The sequence below is a fragment of the Chamaea fasciata genome, unplaced genomic scaffold (assembly GCF_029207755.1).
Source record: "Chamaea fasciata isolate MVZ Bird 193981 ecotype frontalis unplaced genomic scaffold, bChaFas1.0.hap1 SCAF_18, whole genome shotgun sequence".
NCBI lineage: Eukaryota > Metazoa > Chordata > Aves > Passeriformes > Sylviidae > Chamaea > Chamaea fasciata.
Genome location: NW_027094103.1, coordinates 6,054,736 through 6,075,666, shown reverse-complemented (window position 1 = coordinate 6,075,666; position 20,931 = coordinate 6,054,736). Strand labels below are relative to the sequence as shown.

Below are 20,931 nucleotides of genomic sequence, written 5' to 3'. Positions count from 1 at the left end.
AGAATGGTTTGCTGGCTTTGTGACTTTCATCAGAGGTCCCTGCTGAACTGCCCTTTCTGATCAGCAGCAGTGATCTTTGCCTCTTCGCTTTTCATGCAAACTCCCCTTTCAGTCTGTGCTGAGAGTTGTGCAACTCCTCCAGCTGATTCCCCATGGTTAGCACTGCACTGTGTCAAATACAGCCCTGTAAACAAACCTATCCCGGTTCTCAGGCTCCCTGAGCCTTGTTTTTGTGGGCTGTGACTTGAATTCCCAGGGTTCTGATGATTCAGACAACTTGCAATATATTATTAATAAATTATGTGCTATTAGAATCTTAACAGTGATGTTACAGTTCCCTTTTATTTCCGTGGTTACATTCTGTTGTGATTAATCTTTTTAATGCTTTATTTTCTTTAGAAACTAGATGCCAAATCACTTATAAAGCTGAATTTTGCTAAAAACAGTGAAGGTAAGTGCAGTCATTTTTCGTGGTGGTGTTTTGTTTGGGTTTCTTTTTTTTTTTTCCCTTAATGAGTGTTATAATAAATTCTGGTTTGTCTTACTCATGATGAACTTAAGTAGTTTGTGATCTCTATCATGCTTTTTACTTTTTGAGTAGAATAATTGCTTCTTGTGAATGATATGTTTACCTTCAAAGTCCCATTTCTGTTTTTCTTTACACTGGGGAGCTGTAAATTATTCAGCAATTTCACTTTACTGTAGCTGCTACTGCACTAAGGTACTGTTTACTTTAAGGAAAGTACCATAAAAAGTGAAATTTCTGTAATGTTATCTTATTTCCAACTTGCCTGTGGCAATATTTGCTGTTCACTTGGTTTTGAACAGCTTTTTGTTTATAAAAGGGACTAGACTTAAATAAACACGTGGGATTTTATGAGTAGAAGCACACAAGACAGCTGCCTTGAGTTTTATTTCTGCAAGATATAAAATCAGCCTCCTAAGAGAGCATGATGGGAACAAAAGAGAAGAGTGGAGATGAATTTATCTTCTACAAAGCAGATAATGATTTCTTTGAAATGAAAATGGCTAAGATTAGGTGGGAATAAAATTCTGGAGTGTCTCTCTCCTTATCTTACCAAAATCTATGGATTACAAGCTCTTTTCTGTAGCTGATGGATTTGTTCTGTGCCTTTTGTTCCATCTGTCTCATGAGCAGGGTGTTAAAAATTGATCAATAGCCAGTGTGGCCAAAGCTTTTGAAAGGTACCATGACACTGTGCTTTCCCTAGAGAAGTCCAGCTCATAATGCTGGGGTGGAATGACAACAGTCTTAGAGTCTTAGAAGCCTTTTCCTCAAAAAGGTGCATTCTGTGTCATGCACCAATCAAGGGAAAATGCAACAAAAGACAAAAATTTAATGTTGCATTTCTGTCTGTCACCAGACTTTTCTCTAAATCATAATGTGGAATGGTTGCTACATATGTAGGATCTTCTCTGTTCACACAGAAATGTGATATAAAAGGTCTTTGGGCGTTTCAGTTTCTCACAATTAGTGATCACTTATGAGCTGAGTACCTTCTATCCAGATCAACATGTGTGTGCCCTCAGCAGTTTTGCTTTTCCTAGGACTGAGAATATGATGACTTGTTCTTTTTGGTGAAGCTGAAATGAGGCTTCACATTTTGCCAGTGTGTTTCTGTATCCATCAGTTGGGCCATATGCTGATGCCACTTGCAAAAATCCCTTTCTGAACTTCCTGAGTTTCAGTCCCCTGTGGCAGTGGCTTTCCTTCAGCCCTGGTGGCTCTAATGAAAGTGTCCTCAGCTTTGACTTGTGCAGGGGGGCTGACGCCTTGAGAAGGCTGACCTGGAACAGAGATTAGACAGAACTAAGAGAATTAAGTAGGTACTTATTAAAAGGCCTTTAAGGATACACCTTGGGCAGGACAAGAGCCTGGCCAGGGCTACACCCCGGGCTGGACCCAAAACGGTCACAAAATGGACAAAAGGTCACGAGGTTTCACATTTTTATAAGTTTTGGTCCATTTGCATATTGGGGTTTAATTGTTCAGTTACAGTTTCAGGTTATGAAGTTCCATCCTCCTTGTTCTCTTCCCTCAGCCCTCCCTTGTTTATCCTGTTTTGGGTGTGAAACTTGTAGCAGTTGTCCTTGGTCTCAAGCTGGAAAAGGATTGTGTTGTCTACCTACCCTGTGAAGAGAGCTGATTAACACTTCATATGAGGCTCAGAGCTACACACCTAGGCAGCACAGAATCTGAAAAACATGAAAGCTAAAAGTTAGGCCATCAGGGCAGAGCTGCCTCTGGTGGCACAGTGAGCAGTCAGTCTCTGCAGGTGTTTGCCTCCCCTGTCCCTGCAGGTGCTGTGACCAGCCTGTTCTGGCCTCCCTGCTGGTTTAGATTTTCAAATGGTAATTAGGAAAAAAAGAACCAAATAGGCCCAACTTATTTCAAAAATCTCACCCAAACCCCAGTTCTAGCAAACTGATCAAGTATTAATAACCTTCATCTAATTGCTTTCTGCTGAGATTATCCAGATACTTTTCTTTTTCCTCCTACATTGCCTCCCATCAGTTTGCTTGCTGTTGACTTGCTTAATATTTATGCTGACCCTTCTGGGAAAATTCACAGCTTGATTAGAGCAGAAGCTGGGTTCCTTATTGAGTAACGTGTTCAGATTTAATGGCGTTCTGCTTGCCGCATTTGAATACAAAATGCTTCCCTCTGCTTAAAGCACAACAGCTGTTGTGAACTTTTCTGTTGGCTATGAGCTAAACATTTATTCCTGGGAGCAAGAGTGATACAGAGCACTGGACACGTTACAAGGTCCAGGCTCATGTTATCAATAAATCTGTGATTACAACAGTAACAATTACATTGTGGTATTTCATAAATATCAAGCAAGTTGGACAAAGTTCTGTGTTAGGGAATTGAAGGCAGTAGATTTCAAAACTGCATTTTCCTTGCTTGTTTTATGGCTCTCTTAACTGTTACTTTTTCTAGCACTTTTTCTGTCACTGGAGAATCAAAAATGTTATTAAAACACCATTAAATACACACTGGAGTTACACTTTATATTAAAATTTAATGTAAATATCATCCACAGAGATCAGAGAAATTAGCTCTTTCAAAACAGTTACAGGTCTTCATGTGGATTTTAAACTTTGTTCCTTCCATCAGGCAAGTACCACTGTCCAGTGCTGTTTACTGTATTTACTAATAACTCCCATATTGTGGCCATCAAGACTACTGGAAATGTGTTTGCCTATGAGGTAGGTTCTCTGTTGTGTTTCATTATTAATGTTTTATACTTGATGCATTTCGGTCAAAATTACAAAATGTTTTAGAAAGACAGGTAAATTTTATTCTTGTTTTACAGCCAGGGAAATTAAAGGATGGGAGATGAACTGACTTCACAAATTGTTGTCCAGCTTTAGCCTTCAAAATAGGAACAACTTTAGAATATGAATTAAATAGTATCTCTGAAACCTTTTCTTAAGTTAATCTGCATGTACTGAATCTTGTGTTTCAAAATGAGTAGCTTTTATGTGCTTCTCAGTTGAATTAATAGACAAATTTTCTGTTGTCTTTCTGATACAGTGTCATCACAAAAACACAAATTGCCTCATCTCTGTTCATACCAGTGAATAAAAAAGAGCATTTTAGCTGGAGCGGGGGGAACAGGAGAAAGAATGCCTTCATGGACACTTAAACTGCATTTTTATTCGTGTTTTGTGAACATTTATGTAAACCCAAGTGGAATGTTGATTGTGACTTCTTTGCATAGTCCTTACTATAAAAGCAAGGTTGCTTATGTTTTAGTAGCAAATAAATCCTTCAGTTAATGAATCCATATCCAGTTTTGTGAAAAGTCTGGACACTGGAATTCTGCTTTTTGAGTTCTGAGGGAGCATTCAGATACTGAGGGAGGAACAGGCTGAAACCATTGCAATCATGGAGAAGGCTGGATTCATCATGCTTTTGAAAACTTGCTCTGATGTAGTAGAGCTGTCCTCACCAGTGAGAGCAGTCAAGATCATGTTAAAATAGAAAGTGTTTTCTGTTCTTTCTGCGAGCAGGATGCTTTGGCTGCTGGGGTTAACAGGCAAGGATGAGGTTAAGAGTGGTCTTTGTTAAACCCTGGTCAGTACTGCAGAGCTCTTGCTCTGTTTGCTGCAATCTACAACACTGGGCTTCCTGAATGGGCTGTGCCGAGAGCCTTTGTGCCCCATGTGGTACCACATGCAGTAATAGCAGTTACTGGTTTATTATAAGCATGGAATTAATTTATGGAGGTACTGGGACAACATTATCACTTCCATCTGAGGAGCAGAGAGGACATATGGGTAAATAAGGCAGATTGAGGGGTCTTTTGCAGGTAAGAGCTTAGAAAACTAAAAGCAAGAATTCTTTTTTTAAATTTTGGCAGTACTTCTATGATTAATTTGGTTTGAATGATAGACATAACTATGGAATGGAGACTACAAGGTTCCTCTTAAAGAAACAACCCAGCAAACCACACAGAACTGTCAAGTTTTGTAGGGACGAGAGACAAAAGCTTCTCACTTGTTAAAGCCCACAATGAAAATATTGCAGCTGCCAGTTGAGAATGAGGGTGAAATTGTTTTCTTTATGATTTGTACTTTAAGATTTTATTGGTACCACATATTTGCTTGTAATACTTACACACAAGAATCTGATTTCTGCTATCTGTGTGTTTTGCCTGGCTGTTAGGCAGTTGAGCAGCTGAACATAAAACCAAAGAGCTACAAGGATCTCCTGACAGATGAGCCCTTCACTCGGCAGGACATCGTCACGCTGCAGGTGAACTTTACTCTCTGTTACCTTATACCATACAGGGTTTTATTTTGCAGAGGGTGAAATGCTCCTGTGTACACTATTCTTGCAGGAAACTAGGGTAGCTGAACAGAGAAACTTCACTCTATTTTCTTTGTTATCCAGAGGAGCCACAAAGATCCCATGTGACACAATCTGGCTGAGTTAGTAACACGGTCTGTGGTATCAAAAGAAACAATGTTTAGAATGTAAAGCATTTGAACTTTTAGGAACTTGGCATGTTACATGAAGATTAAAGTGGATTGCCCATCTTACTCTTCCAAAGATGTATAAAAGAGTCAAAGGCTCAGAAAAGTGTTTTCCATGGAATGTTTCTCTAAATGTAGAGTAAGGCAGCAAACCAAAGGACTTTCTGTACTTGCTTGTTTGGAATGTTTTGCTTCTTAATAGATACCAGTGTTGGTTCTTTGCTAGTTTTGAGAAAATTAAAACCTAAATTAAAAGAGCCTGGTGAATTTTACAGTGTAAAAGATAGTTATTTGCAGATGATGTTTAGTCTCAAAAGATCTAAAACTTTTGTTTAAAAGTAGGCATTTTTAAGCTTGCATGATTTCAAAACAGGGGAAAAAGGATTCCTGAATCATTATTATTGAAATCATGAGTTAGTATGCATCTCATGAACACTTAATTGCCACTAGCCAAGACCAATACAGTCTGATTCAAATAGAAAAATATTTTTCATTTATGTCTAAATTTAAGCAAAGTGTAAGCCTTCTTCCCTACTCCCCAGTGCTTAACAGCATGTTTTTAAATATTTTTCCTCTGTTCCTTTGGGCTTGTTGGTGTTCAAGCTAATGCAACAAAGTAAAATGTTTTTATTCCAATGGATGCAAAAAATAGAGCTTTTTTACTGTTTGAAAGCTCCCAACAGAATGTTATTTCTGTGTAACTGCATGGTCGCTAATGGATTTGGAAAAGTAAAAAAAGACAAGTGTCTAAAAATGTGTCTGTGCACCCGTATGGAAAACCAAGTTATTTTGAACAAACAATTGAAATGTGTGGTCGCTGAAAAAATATTTTGGTATGTTTTGTAGGGTTGGGATTGAATGTATATATAAAGAGTGTGTTCCTGTTACTTGCTTAGTTTTGATTTTTCACTGCTGCTCTAGTCCTCTAAATCTCAGTGTGCAAGGTCTAAAATTTTAGTTGTTCTCTATGTGAATTTTTATCAATGTTTTTCATCTTCAATCTTGACATGCTGGGATTCTTTCTTGCTTGGAGGAATATGTCTGATATGAGACTAAGTAGGTTCTGATAGTTGTGCAGTCCAAGGTCACAGTCACACATTGCCTGCACCTCTCCCACCTCCACTGAGGGTGGTGTTCATAATGTGTGAGTAGATTTGAACCTCTTAAGTAAACAGTTCATTGTGGATTGGTGTTAACTTCTGCAGTGTACAGTCCTGTGCTACACTCTTCTTAAATAAGTTCAGAAATAGCGAAGACACTCCCATCTTGGGATTGGACTGCAAGAGATTTGACCATCTGAATGCTGTTGACCAGATAAAGTTTGACCTTTTACCAGTTTTTAAATTTTTTTTTCAGAATTATTTCTAGCAGTCTAAAATGGCTTCAGGCTGTTGAAGAAGAAGCAAGAGCCATTTACTGCACTGCACAACACCCACTGCAAACTTGCACATAGAACTTGATTTCTCCTATTCAAATTCTGCCCTACCCTGCCTTGCTTTGTTGAGGCCAGGATTCAACCTGAAGTGGCATGACTAGCTGGGGTATTAGAATTGCATAAGTAGATGTGGTAGAGAAATGTGTTGTTATTTTCTCACAGTTTTTTCTTCATATAAATTATTGAAAGACAGATCGGTGTCTCCTCTACGAGCTCTCTTGTTGACAACACCGCAGGCAGCGTGGTGGCTTCAGGCTTCACACTGCCAAGCTCCACCACCTGTGGCTCTGTTTCTTAGCCAGAGTTCATGGCTGCAATCTGTTGTGTTTCAGAGCTCTACCCCAATTCCTCCTTCTCTTCAAAACCTTTCAGTTCTGTGTTGAAATTTATCACTTTGTTGTTTTCTCATTCCACCATGTAAAATGAGTGCTGTGGTATCCAAGAGAGCTGGAATTGAAACTGAGTTGGTATCACTGACCCTGCTGTTTGGCAAAAAAGTGGATATGAAGGAAGTTGCTATAAAAAACATTCTTTGCTTTGCAAATAACAGCTGAATAGGGCTGTCTGTAATAGCTGTGTTTAGCAATAGAAGATGGCATTTCCAGAGGCTGACTCTGAATGTCCTAGGAAACAGATGGGGTACCTGTGTTTGGTGGTGAAATACAATGTGATAAGTGGAAAATATGAACGATACATTTACAGATTATTTGTATGATCACATTTTCCTGTATTGATACATAAAGGACAATCCTACATCTGCTTGGATTTTACCAGAATAGCAGCTGACCTCAAACTTGGCTTCTCTCTCCTAATATATATAATTAAAAACAAAACAAGAAAGATTTACTCTTTTCAGAGGAGGCAGAATTGCATAATATGTTTTTCCTGTTCTTGGTGCTAAACATTATTGAGACACAAGTAATAATCCATCCTGTTATCTTTTCTGCTAAGCACCATTTCATCTGATTGCTTTGAGTTTAGTAACAGTTATTTATGTGATATTTACATAAATAACATGTATTTGTTAAAAAGGACAACTTTTTTTTTTTTTAATTCTAAACTAAAAAAAGCAGAATCACAACTTCAGTTGTTTATAATACTGTCTTAGGTCTTTGATGTGCTTCTGTTTGTAAAGGAATCTGCAGTGCTTCCTACACGTAGTCCATCTACAGAAATTACGTTTTCCCCTGTTGAAATGCAAATGTTGTGGAGTGGAGCATGGCAGTTTTTCATCAGCATATGGCCATATTATCCAGCCAGTCAGGGCAGGAGGTAAAGAGTAATACCGTATCCTGGTGTGCAGGATACATTAACAGTACTGGAATGGAGTTATTCAGGCAGAAGAATTCATGGATTCTAGTTTAGGATTTTGCTGATGATGACAGAAATGCACATGACATTATTCCATATGATACCCTTCCTAGATACGGCACTCCTAGTATGACTGGGTTTCTAGACTGTAGCTCTTTACACTGAAGTTTAAATTGTCTTAGCTTTGTGATCTTGTTACAAACCCAAGTCAAGCTTTCCCTCTTCTGCAGTGTAGGTCTTACATTTTTCCAAGTTTCTCTCTCCTCGTTATTTCAGATAATTTTTCTCCCAACTGTACTGGTTCATGTCTCTTGTAAATAGAATTTGCTGTTGTATGTTGTCTATGTTTTTCATAACTTTAAACCCACTTATATTCTTTACCTTGATGATGATGATCAGCTCAACCTAACCCAGCATCCCTTGAAAATGTCATGAATGTGTTCCCAGCTGCCAGACAACTTGAGTACTGTAAGATTAATTAGTTACCCTTAATGAGTAAGGCAGGATGTAAAGCGGTTGGAGATCTGTGGGGACAGGGTGTCTGTAATGGAAAAGCTGATATTGTTAACACTTGTTTGCAGTGTTCTTACCTCCCTCTTCTGCTTGCCATTCTGGTGCATTGCTGTTCATCTTTTCACTTTGCAATTGATTTCAAGGTAGGATTGAGCACAGCTTTTGAAATGATAGTGCATTAGACCTCAATTCAGATCTAGGTAATTCTTCCAGTCCTATGTTTTACAGGTTTTCAGCTAGTATTCAGTTTAAATGTTCAACCTAATTTGAGATTATCTTCCAATTTGTGGGGGATTGACTGCTAGATCTCAATGTCTACTGTCAAATCTTTGTGGCAAAATTTGGTGGGAATTATTGTTAATTAGTGTGAATGGAAATTCAATATGTGTTTCAGTTCTGTATTATGCAGATTATTCTTTGTGTAATGATGTGGAACTTAATGGCAAGCACATAAATACCTGTCATCTGAATCCCCCCATATATGACCAGGCAGGCTGAAGCAAGTGTCTGCCCCAGCTGAAGGTGGGGAGAGGAACAGGGTCAGGTAGTGCTTTGCTGGACACTGTGGTGAGCTTCCCATCCCAGCAAGTGCAAGAGGTCCTGAGGAGAGGAAAGTGAGAACACTGAAATACCCAGCTTTCACATCCCATTTGATAGGAAGTGTTCAGAGGAGTGAAGAACAGTTTCCCCTTTAGCACCCTGTCAATTTGTCATCCTCCACTGTGGCTGTGTTCACAAACAAGAGACAAACTTAAGTTTGTGAGGATACAGCAGAAATGATTCCTGCTCTGGAAACTCTTCAAAGCTATTGCTGGCTGGGGATTTAATGAGAAATGTGGCTGTGCTCAGTGGCAGTGTTGCAGGTGAGGCAGAGGCACATGTGGGGGTTCCTCCTTGCCTAAGGAATTGCACTAAGGCTGTGCAGGGGTAGCAGGCACAGTGCTCTGGTGGCAGCCTGCAGAGAGCCTTCCCTGGTAGATGCAAGCTAACAAATGCACCTTCTTTGCACTTCAGAAATGGAGAGGGGAAGAAAAGATAACACCAAGTCTGGCTAAATGCTAACACGTTTGCTGCTGTTAAAGTGAAAAAAAGCTTCCTACTGTTATATGCTTCTTTATGTCAGTTTTATTGTTTCTGCATAACCTAATCGGCTGTGGACAAGACAAGCTGTTAAACACCACTGACATTTGTGGCACAGCTAATGAGCAGAGCTGGAGGTAGCTGAGCTGCACACTGTTAATTGATATTTCACTCCTCAGCTATTCCTCATTTCTCTTTGTGTGACAGAAGGTCAGAGCAGATTTCCTCACGGTTGTGGGTGAGGTCTCTGTGAGGGAGAATCCTGCACCAATGGACGTGCAGAGTAGCAGGTAAAGAAGTGGGACAGTGACAGTGAGGGTGACAGTCCTGAGGATAATTAGGGATGCAGCATGGCCAACCAAATGGTAAGAGAGAAATCAGGACTCAAAGAAATCACGCAGTCTAAACCTGCTGGTTTTAACCTGCTTTTTGGGGGCTTATATGTGGTGCATAAGATTAACAGAGTTCAAGCTGTTTCCCTGAGTAGGTAAAACCAGAAAATGACTGGAAAAAAAACCAAGTGGAATGAAACTTGAGATTAGCTGTTTTCAGAGCTCAGCTTTCAGGAAAACATTAAATATGAGATTTTTAATAGTGATGATAGTTAGCAACCCTTTGAAGTCTACATCTGTGCTAGTAATTTGCTAAACTAAAGTTTATGGTTCATAACCTTAATAAGAAAAACCCTGAGACTGCCAGCCATGGTGTTTTGAATACGTATTTTTAAACATGCTAAGACAAACAAAAGTAGGCCATGGTTCATCTTACTTTCTGGTTTCTGTACAGTTACACAGAACTTATTTCTTTAGGTCTTTGAGCTCCAAGCCCGAATCTTGCCAGGACTGGGAACATCCTTGTGAGTCCAGCCTTTCTCTGACCAGAAGAGGCAATTAATTCATTAGAGCTTGAGGCTTTGACAGTGTGTGTCGGTCTGCCCATCCCTGTGGCATCTTGTTTGGACTGCTCTGATTCTGTGCCCAGTAACTGTCATGGATGCAATGAGAGGAGCTTGGCAGGCTAATTATTAGTGTTTAGACAGTTTTCTTCCTGAAGTATATGTCTAAAGACTGTGCAAACTTACCAAATTTTCATAGTCTTACCTTTTAAAAATGCGTGTCTTGTGTTGTAGGACTCGGTACCACCAGTAAGGAAATGGTTTGTGTCTTCTGCAGTACAGGTTGGAGTGGTCAGAAGTGTTTCTGCTCTTGAGGGCAGGTGGAAGCAACTGATATCTTGTGTTTGACTTAGTATTCACTGCAGTGCTTTCACAGTATGCTAATTCTGATTCACACTAATTCCAATCAAACGAATTCTAACCGAACTTCTCTAAGTATATCGAGATGCTTATTTTAGAGGATGGAATAAACAGGTCCTAGGTGTCCTGTACAAGGTGATACTCAAATTTCAATTTGAGGAGCCATTTTTGAGGGGCTATTCCACTGACGGAGGGAAATCTGTTTTGGGGTAGGAGTGTGGGTTGTCTCCCTTCTGGATGTGTGGTGAGGCCCTTGCTTTGCAGTATCAGGAATACAAGGGGAAGCCTGTAAACGAAACCTTTGTCGAGGTTTCCATTGGAACAGATGGCCCACGTGGATGTGATGGAAGGACTTGTACAGGGGACCTGGGTCGCAGTCCAGAGGTCAGATGGACAGCTGGTCTGCAAGGAGAAGGAGCTGCCCTGTGGTCTCTGCTGTCCTTCATACAATAATAGATGCACTGCCAAAGCAGAGGGTGGTGGTGATTTGGAGAGCCCTGAGGAATGCCCTGCGAGGAAAGAGGCTGCAGACGTTTTGGAATTGCTCAATGCCTTTGATTAGGCTGCTTAAGCCACACAGATGTTTGAATGAATTGTGGCTGTTAAACAGTGTGAACAAATCTGATATGTGGTACCCTGAGCACAAGCCCCCGGGTTTTGTAAGGCACTGGCAGTTGTGATGTCCTTTATTTATTTTTAAACAATCAATAAATCAGTAAATGAAGAAGCTTTATTTAGAGGAGCATCATGAAGGTGTTTTCTGTTTTCATTTTTACTGTTGCCTTCCCTCCTTCCTGTCCATGAAAAATGGGTTTCAGGAGTCACTCTTGCCCTTCAGCTTTGCCATGAACTGCAGATATGGATTGCTATAAATCCATTTATCTCTATTAATATTAATACACAGATATTTTTTTCTCTTTCCTGAAAGGGTAAGAAGTTCTTCCTTCCTTTCTTCACCTTTTGAGACAGGACATTTATGTGCAGAGCAGTGATTACTGTCTTGAAAAGCTGCAGCTCATGATTGCTGCAGAGTATTTGGGAGTGAAGGTGTCTTGTGAAAACACACAGAGTCCTTTCTCAAGACTTTCTCCATGCATCTTGTTGGCTGTCAGAAAGCAAGGCTCAAAATCAGCTCTATTCACTTAAATATACATATATAAATATGTATGTAAGGTAATAAATAATAAATACACCTCAGTGCTGGTGTCAGAGGAAACAAAAACAGCTAAAAAATAGATGCGAATTTCCTATTTTTTAGTAGTTTTATTTAAAGATTGTCTGTTTCCAAAGCAAAATCTTAAAGATGTAATTTTTTGAGGCAGTTGTTTTATTGTTGGTTTTTGGTTTTGTTTTTGTTTTTTTGTCTCAATGAAGTTCTGTTGGAGGGGTATAGTGGGACAGAAAACAATAGAAAATTGTTACCTGGTGATTAGGAAAGGGGACAGCGAAAGCCAGGAGATCACATTAAGGTGCAGAATCACACAGCTTGATTTCATAAATGTGTTTTGGTTTTAGTACCAGCAATAAAACTAAAAATGCACTCTCTGGTGGAAGCATACCATTTCAGGGATGAATGAAAGGCATAATTAGATCATTTTATAAATTATGGAGCTAACAACTCTGCTTGTATTAAGCATTACTTCTGGCGGAGATGAAATTGCCAAAGTTTTTATCAACCATGGTGGTCTGAAAAGCTTTGTTAAATTTTTTTAGGATAATATATTTAATACTATACATTAGGTCATAGTTTTTTGCATAATATGCTGCATTATTTTTATCCTGAACTAGAAACTATTGCATATTATTTTGTTAGTTTGATACTTTAAAGTTTGAGTTGTTTTCTGTAAGGCAGACTTTCCATTAGTGACTGGGTGTCCTGGGCTGATGTTTTGACCTTTCTGTGCTGCAGAGGAGCTTCAGGAGAAAACCTTGAAGTTACTGTAAGGAGAGGATTAAAGACTGTTTAATAATAGTCTGAAGTAACCTAGATCACCAGTAGGCATTCCTTGTCTCACTGTCTCTAACGAAAGGTCAGAGTTCTGCAGAAAGTTGCCTAGAGACAGCATAAAGAATCGCAGTTAATGGACTGTGTGCTTTTGCTGTTTTCCTCCAGTCACTAAATTGAATTTTCATAATAGCTTTTTTCTTTTTATTTCATCATTTTTTAAACATAGTTCTGTAAGCACTTGTAGAAAAAGCAACTGTCAAAGCAGTTCTTACTGCAGAGACTTGCTCTGAGGTTTTATTTGTATTTTGAAATGCATTGCGAAAGTTCACAGAGCATGTGCAAATCAGGCCTAGGATTATAAATAGCAGGAGATAGCTGATGTGCTTTTGCATAGATCTTAGACCAGAGCTCAGAACAAAGGAAAGAACCAGAGGATTGCATTGTTCTTGCTTCTCTAGGACAGGGGAGACTCGGCTGAGTTCTGGTAGTAACTTCTGTAGGTGATATATGTGTAATATTATGTTTGGAACTGAATTCCAGATCCCTCAGGAGTCTGCTGTGAGCAGACTCATTGCTGTGCTGGTTGGGGTTGATTGCTTTGTATTTTTTTCATCTTTCTGTGGTTTGGGGAGTATGAAAGTTACTCTGTCTCTCCCTGTTTATTTATTATGGTGTCTGCCCTTCAGTCTAGTCTATGTCTTGGAATATGTGCCTACCAAGATCTCTGATACTAGTTTTTTTTAAATTATTATTATTTTCAGGATCCAACAAACCTGGATAAGTTCAATGTCTCAAACTTCTTTCATGTTAAGAACAACATAAAAGTAATTGATCCAGGTAAGGATGAATTGAAGGTAGGCTGAGAAAACACCAACCCAAACATGCAAAGTCTGAAGATGATGTTGTGGAATTGACTCTGTTTTCTGAAAGGACATCTCTCAGTAGTTAGCTTATTATGCTTATGTCTGGGTTTTGGGTTTTTTAAATCTACTCTTGTGCAAGCAAGCATCTCTTTCTATTTACCCAATCAGAATAATGGGTATTGTATCAGATATGGAATATCTAAATCCAGCGAATAATAAGCATGCCAAAACAGAGGACAAGTGAAACTTATAGAAATTAAATATTAAATTAAAATATTAACTAAATCAAATACCGCAGTCCAGTCCAGCAACCTCCTTCCCCTACTGTCGCATTAAGTGTCTGATCCTGGCATTTTTGTATCACAGGCCTGGCCATTCCGTGAGGAGATGAAGGACAGAAATTTTTATTGTACCCAATTGTATTTTGTCTTTATTGTTCTATAAAAATTTTACAAGACTTGAATGGACTTAGATAGTTTCCAGTGGTTTCAAATAAACTTTCACGATAGTTGGCTTGATTTTTTTTTTCTTGTACATCATATTGGCATTTATTGTGCTGTATTACACTGTCATTAGTGTTATGCATTGCTATTTGTCACTGTTTCTGGAGGAATATATGTAGTTGCTAGACCTTTTTATTAACAAAAAAAAGTAGCGTTAATATCTGGGAATTTTTTGTGTAATTAGTTGTGTAATAAAGTGAAGGAGAACAAAATACAATGTTTCTTTTAATTCTGAGTGATTTAACTTTGTCTTACCTAGATGAAGAAAAAGCAAAATTAGATCCATCTTACTATTTGAAAAACACAAATACAGAGACCCGAGAGACTTTACTGGAGCTTTATAAGGAATTCAAAGGCGATGATATCTTAGCAGCTACTATGAAGGCTCCTGAAAAGAAGAAAGTGGATAAGCTGAATGCAGTAAGTTGACTTAATTTGTAGTTTGGTACTGATTGACTTCTTCAAGAATGGTAATAGTTGTTTTATTTCTTAGAGGCCCTATTGCAGTATAAACAAACACTGCTCCTTCTGTTTCCTCTCACACAGAAATTTGTCATAGATGTAAAAATGAGAATCATATCAGGATTCCTAAGACATGCATAGTATGTGTCAGTGAGTTTCTATTTGTTAAATCATTGCAAATGAACCTAAACATTTGAGAACTGAATGACAATAAGAAGGAAGAATCCTTATGATGTGGTTATGTGTGTGTTGGCAGAACCTTTTTCCCAGGTTGTAATCTCTCACTTTGAGTTTGTTTGTCACTGCTTCCTGCATTCGCTGGCAGAGAGAGAGCACACCTTAAGGGTAGTGCAGGTGAATCATTTCTAGTGTGGACAAATACGTAAATCATCCACAGCTGCTCCTCCGTTTTTTTTTTCCACTGGAATGCAGGGTTAGTGGCATATTTTAGAGGATGTTCTTCCAGGTGCATGTTCGTGGTTGTCAAGAGAAACAATTCATCTGTGTCTAGATTTCCTAAATCAAAGGCTATTTGAAATGGGCAAGAGAGAGTATTCTTCTGTCCTTTAGTAATTCTGGGATGTGTGTGCCTACTTGCTTTGATTACACTTACATGAAAACTAACAGCAGTGCAACACACAGCTTTTAAGGAGAGGACTTAGGGTCAGATGAGGGAGTGTATGTGACCAAGGAGTAGGATCACAAATGCCCCCTTTTTTGGGACACTGTAGTGTTAAAAGAAGCTAAAAAGTAAGGAGAAGAAAAAGAGGGCAGAGGTAAGGATGAGTTCTACGATGTTGGGGAGTCAGATTGTCAGCTTCTGACATGGATGGGCATAGCTGTAAACTTGCTTAGGATGCAGTGAAACCTTAGGGAGTGAGCTCTGACCTGGCCTGGACTCTTTACAGGCATTTCCCTGGAACTGCTGCACATGTCTCTGGGTTTATTAGATCTTTGTAATTTACTACAAAATCCGTGTGTGACGTTAACATTTCCCTTCTGCAGAATTGCAGAGCTCAAAATAGACCTTTGCAATCATGGGATGGTGTCTCTGCACGCAGCAGGGCCAGCTGTGGGAAGGGGCTGGGTTGCTCTCCCCTACAGTATCCCTGTCATTCACTGCATTTTCCTTCCACTCCAGCAGCACTGGAGACTTCTACAGATGTCTTTGCAGAAGTACTCCTTGCCTATCTCCACCCCTGAACATACAAATCAATTCTGATAATAGAATCTCTGCATAGTGATGCATTAAATTGTAGTGGAAGCATTAAGCCCCTTTGGCTCAGCACATGAGCAGCCTTAACTACAGTTCCATCAGAGCAAATGTGGGCAACAGATGGAGAATTATCACTGCACTGGGTATTTGTTTCTTTCAGTAGGAGCTAGAGCTGAAAAGTCTGCCTTCAGAAGAATGGCATTTGTGTGTTTCTAATGCTTATATAGTATCTTTGGTAGATAAATTTGGAGATCTAATGTTATTTTCTATTGCTTTTTCCTCTGCAAACAGGCTCACTATTCCACTGGAGCTGTAAGTGCTTCCTTCACCTCCACTGCAATGGTGCCTGAAACTACCCACGAAGCAGGTACCAGAACTACCTACCTACAAACTGTTTATTTATTGCTGAGTTTCAAAGTGTGCTCCTTAGCACATGTACATTTATGAGGGCTGAAGGAATACATTGATAATTGGCCAGGGCCAATGCCATGGAAATGTATTCCCTGACCAGATGTATCCTTACTTTCCAGTGAGGTTGTTCTGAAAATACAAAAGCAGTTATGGATCAAGCTTTGGAGCAATTATGATCAAGCTTTGGCTTTGAATGACTGTTACTTTTTTTGAACGAAAATTAATGAGACATTTTCTATGCCCAGGGACCACAAATTGAAATATCCCCTTCTCTAAGTTAGCAATGAAATATACTCTCTCCTCAGATACCACACAAAACCTTGCCCACCTTTTTGGCCTACCCCAGTATTAGTTAGGACAAATTTTGTAATGGTAACTTTTACTGCTTTTAGTTTACTGCTTTTCACATGAAAATACATTTTAATACAGTAAAGTTTTCTTTTTGCTCTCCAGCCTCAACAGAAATGTGTAAGATTTATTTAGTTTGGATATTGATTAAATAGCTGAGTCATTAGTATTTCCAGTTGAGAAAGTTGGGCACTAAAATTTAGATTGCACATACTTAGGCAAAGGTTGAACACATTGCTAAAACTGTTTACCAAATTCAGTTCCTTTAAGTTTCAGTGATTTGAAGGTGACTGAGTACAGAAAATATCTGACTTACTGGACATTTTGACAAAATGGGAATGGAAATATCATAGATTGATCCTTTGGTTTGACTTACCAGTGATGTCTCCAGTAACAGCTTGAGTTATTTTCAGAACTGGGTAGGTCTCTGTATGTTGGCAGCTTGTGGTTGACTGATGACTACCTGCTTGGCTTGCAGGATTGACAAGAAGCCGTTCGGGTTCAATGTAACGTTTGTGGGTGGTAGACATTGCTTGAAAATTATAGTTTGTAATACTGAATGCTTCTGGGATTTAAAATGTACATTATTTGGTTGGTTCTCAAAGAGTTGGTGGTTTACTGTAATGGAAAGTGTTTTGCACAGAGATTAATGCAAGGTTATCATAGATGAATTGCAGAGTAGGATCCCTCAAGACCTCATACCACAGGAGAAGAGGTCAGACAGTAGGTTCTCTGGATCATTTACTGATGATTTCTAAAGATCAATGAGCAAGCTTACAGAGAGCTAATTACTGTCTTCTGCTTTGATGTAGCTGCTATTGAAGAGGATGTTGTGAGATATCAATATGTGAAGAAGAAGGGATATGTGCGACTTCACACTAATAAAGGAGACCTAAACTTGGAGCTGCACTGTGACATGGTACTGTGCCCCATAAGATCCATTTCTGTAGATAACAACCAGAATTGGAGCTGGCAGTGGAAATGTTTATATGTATATATAAATTAATTACTGTATATATTTACTCTGTATGTGTAAGTGGTCTCTGCGAGTAGTCCCATCATTTTAGTGGACTACCTACAATATGTCAAGGTAGGTGTTTAGAACTTCAGAGGGTCAGGATTAATGACCCAAACAATGACCAGGAAAGAAGGGAGCAAAGAGAAGGCGGGGCACAGTTAGGAGGGAGTAATCCAAGTTTGCACAGCAGCTTACTGACAGAACCAAGAAAAGAACCTGACTGAAACCAAGAGCAGTCGTTCAGTCTGAATCCATGTAGTCAAGATTCCCAGAAATGGTTAGATTTGTTTCTAAAGCCTAAGCTTTACAAAACAAACCTAAATGAAAACCTTAGAATATGTTTTTACTTCCTGTTGTCCCTTCCTGTTCTTCAAGTTCAAGTTTTCAGACACCTTTGCTTTGCCATTAAGAGAAGTTGATTTAAAAAAAACAACAGACTGGAGTTTTTTGTCGTTTATACAGTCTGATGCTGGTGGAAATCAGTGACTTAAAATAATAAACATGGCAAGACTTCTGATAGATGAATGAGTTGTGGCGACAGTGATGTCTCAGACGTCACTGCTTGGGTAGTGTGTTTGCTTATTTATTTGTACAGCCACTTCTATAAAAGGAGAAAAGTTTTCAAACCTTCAATGGTTTGCTGAGATTTTTGTCTCAGGATATTATAGGCCTGAAAGTTGGTATTTTGGAAAGTTGAAGGATGTGAATAGGGGTTTAAATGCTAAAACTTGTGTTTCTTGTGAGCCTCACCAAGCTTAAAAGGGTGGTGGTGCAGGGTAGGAGCTGGGGTGCCTGGTGTGAAATCCAGATGTACTGGGAGAATGCATCCATTTTTGCATGCAAGGAAGAAAAAGGAGCAAACAGCAGAAACCTTCTGGCTTTCCCTTCTCTTCCTTTCTCTCACATGAGTAAGAAGCAAGATATGTGTAAACATCTCAAGCAGATCTATGCAAACAGCATGAGAATCTCCACAGCAGCGTATCGTGTTAGTAATTCTGTAGGTCTCTGTTATCCCTACAGGTGTTTTCCATGCTCTGAAATAGTAACACTGTAATAAGGCAAAAAGCAGAGGATGTGAGTACAGCAATATTTAGGGGAAGTGGCAGAACGAGCAGATTGCATTGAATCATTTGTTTTGCCATATGTTCTCAAACTGGCTCCTGGCTAAAGCAGGCTGACTGCAGCTATTCTTATCAGTGTGGGCTTTTTGGCCACATGTGTGACCAGTGTCACTCAGTCCTGAGGACCCAGGCTCAATTGCTCATTATGAACTTCCTGTATGATATCCATTGTGTTTCCTTCTTTTTCCAGATGAATTCCTATTCATCCACCTTTCACACACAAAGCTTCTTCATGTACACCCTGGAAGTGTGTGCTGTTTTACACAAGCAGGCATGCTCAAACACTGGCCTCCAGCCATCTGTTCCTTCATGTTGATTAAATCTGTGTGAATTTAGCAGACCTTTGGCACTGCAGAGGGGAAAAAGATATATATTTAGAATAAATAGAATAACTTGCTGCTGTAGGGAAGTTTTCACAACATCCACCTTAAGTCATCATCTAAGGTCTGTGAAATCAGTTCTTTCCGGGAGGCACTTGTTTTTCTCTCTTTACTAAATAAGGAGTTTGTGCTTCTAACTTTGGTTTTCCTGAATCACACTGAGGTCAGCTCAGTGCAGGCAGAGCAAACATGTTACAAACATATAGCACATATATAGGTCACAAACATATGCACAAATCAGCTACAATGACTCTATTGAGACTGCAAAGATTGATGTAGAAAATGGGAAAGTGCCAAAATTTAAACATTGTTAAACATTTCCAGTTCACCCTGCTTGTGAATATGTGTGTCAATAGTCTTAATTAATCATATGCCAAGTTATCAGCTTTTCTACCTTACCCAGTGCACAGGCTGGACCAGTCCTGGAAGCTGGTTGGAGCTGGTTTATACACAGAATCTGCTTTTCCGGTCAAAGCGTGTAGTGTGGGTAGGGTCCTTGAATGCAGTCAGGGGGAACAGGACTGTACCATAATGCTCCTTCAAATTAAACTGCAAAGGGTTTTTTTAATTGCTGAAGGATATCCTGTGCTCTGGTCATTATGGGAGCCACCCTGGCAGTGACCAGAATTTCACAGTGCTGCAAATATATGATTAGTGAAATGTTGAGGGAAGCTTGAGGATGAAGTTGCTATATAAATATGACAGATAAATACCTCTGTCTGGAAGTAGGACTTGCAACATTTAAATTAAACTTTAAAATAGTCTTATGGTTTAGATTTCAATACATACTTTGAGGTGAAGTCTCCTCACTAAAATAGAGAGCAGCAAGTGACATACTTGCTCTCTTATATGGTATGTGTACTGAGTCTTCAATTGGATTTTCGTGCCTCTTGTCTGTATTTAAGCAAAATATTCTTGCAGTCGTGCTGTCAGCACTCTGCACTGCTTCTGAAATCTGCCCAGTATCCTTGGGTGCTCACTCCCTGTCCTTTCACAGCTCTGTTGTCTCCCTTCTTTCCCATTTTTTGTGAGCTATTTGCCAGTATGGATTGTTTGTAGCTCAGTCTATATGTACATGTGGAAACCTTTGTTTAAAATAAATATAGGGTTCTTCATATACTAGTACTTTAAAGTGCCAGTCAATAAGATTGATAGTGATGAAATTCTTCCTAGCACCAAAAAACCTAATCAAGAAATGTTTTGTATTGATCCAGGGCAGGAAATCAGTGTTGCAGTGTGATTGAAGTCATCAGTTATTTTGTGACAAGACTCAGAAAGGGCATGAAATAGGACTAGAATCCAGATATTTTCAGTGTTTGAAATCACTTGTTCAGAGCACCTGAAAACTTCACTCAGGTTCCAGAAGGATGGTGTGTGGTTTCAATCATTCACCTGAAAAAAGGCAATAAAAAGACTTTGGGAGATAAGCTGGATTTTTTTCCCACCCTTTTGAATTTGTGCCTCAGATGAGCAAAGGTTCTGTTCTCTCTTGGGATCATAGCAGTGTGCCTACTGCTTTTTTTTTTTGGTCATTTGTTTTTCTCCCAGTCCCCCTATTCAGATACAGTATGTTCCTCCTGATGGGAACTAATCAGATGGCCATTTGTAGGGACGATTTCCAGGAAGCTGAGTTCAGCTGCGCATAAGCAACATTTGTTGTATACACTAATTGGATAAAAATTTACCAAAATTCTACTTGCCAGCAGTAATTCTGGCAAGTACCGAAGATTTAACAACATCCAACAAGTGTTATTCTTTCAGTTCTAGTCCTATGCATGTCAAACACATAAATTCTGAAGAAATAACTGATGAAAGGCAATGAATGTCACTGAATTTCTTGTATTTTATTTGCTGTGATTTTTCTAGTCTCCTTAAGTTCTTTTAGTTGCTTTAATCAGGATGCTGCTGGGAACAACTGCATATTATCCATGTGCATTCTGCTGTATTAGTCACTACAGTGATGGAGTTTTACCTTGTAGGTGGTGGAGCAGCCATTTTTAAAAATATATATCTACATATAAATAAATATGTAAATGTAATGCTCCAGGAGATCCTGTCAA

At 39.1% G+C, this 20,931-nt stretch overlaps 1 protein-coding gene across 1 annotated transcript in view; it reads left to right on the top strand.

Moving 5' to 3' along the window:
• Positions 1-20,931, top strand: part of PPIL2 (peptidylprolyl isomerase like 2) — a 68,791-nt gene that overhangs the window by 14,326 nt on the left and 33,534 nt on the right. Inside the window, exons 6-12 of the mRNA XM_066199794.1 lie at positions 400-451; positions 3,143-3,234; positions 4,697-4,786; positions 13,311-13,386; positions 14,175-14,335; positions 15,885-15,960; positions 17,165-17,271. Coding sequence (XP_066055891.1) covers positions 400-451; positions 3,143-3,234; positions 4,697-4,786; positions 13,311-13,386; positions 14,175-14,335; positions 15,885-15,960; positions 17,165-17,271 — 654 coding nt within the window. The remainder of the gene's footprint in view (positions 1-399; positions 452-3,142; positions 3,235-4,696; positions 4,787-13,310; positions 13,387-14,174; positions 14,336-15,884; positions 15,961-17,164; positions 17,272-20,931) is intronic.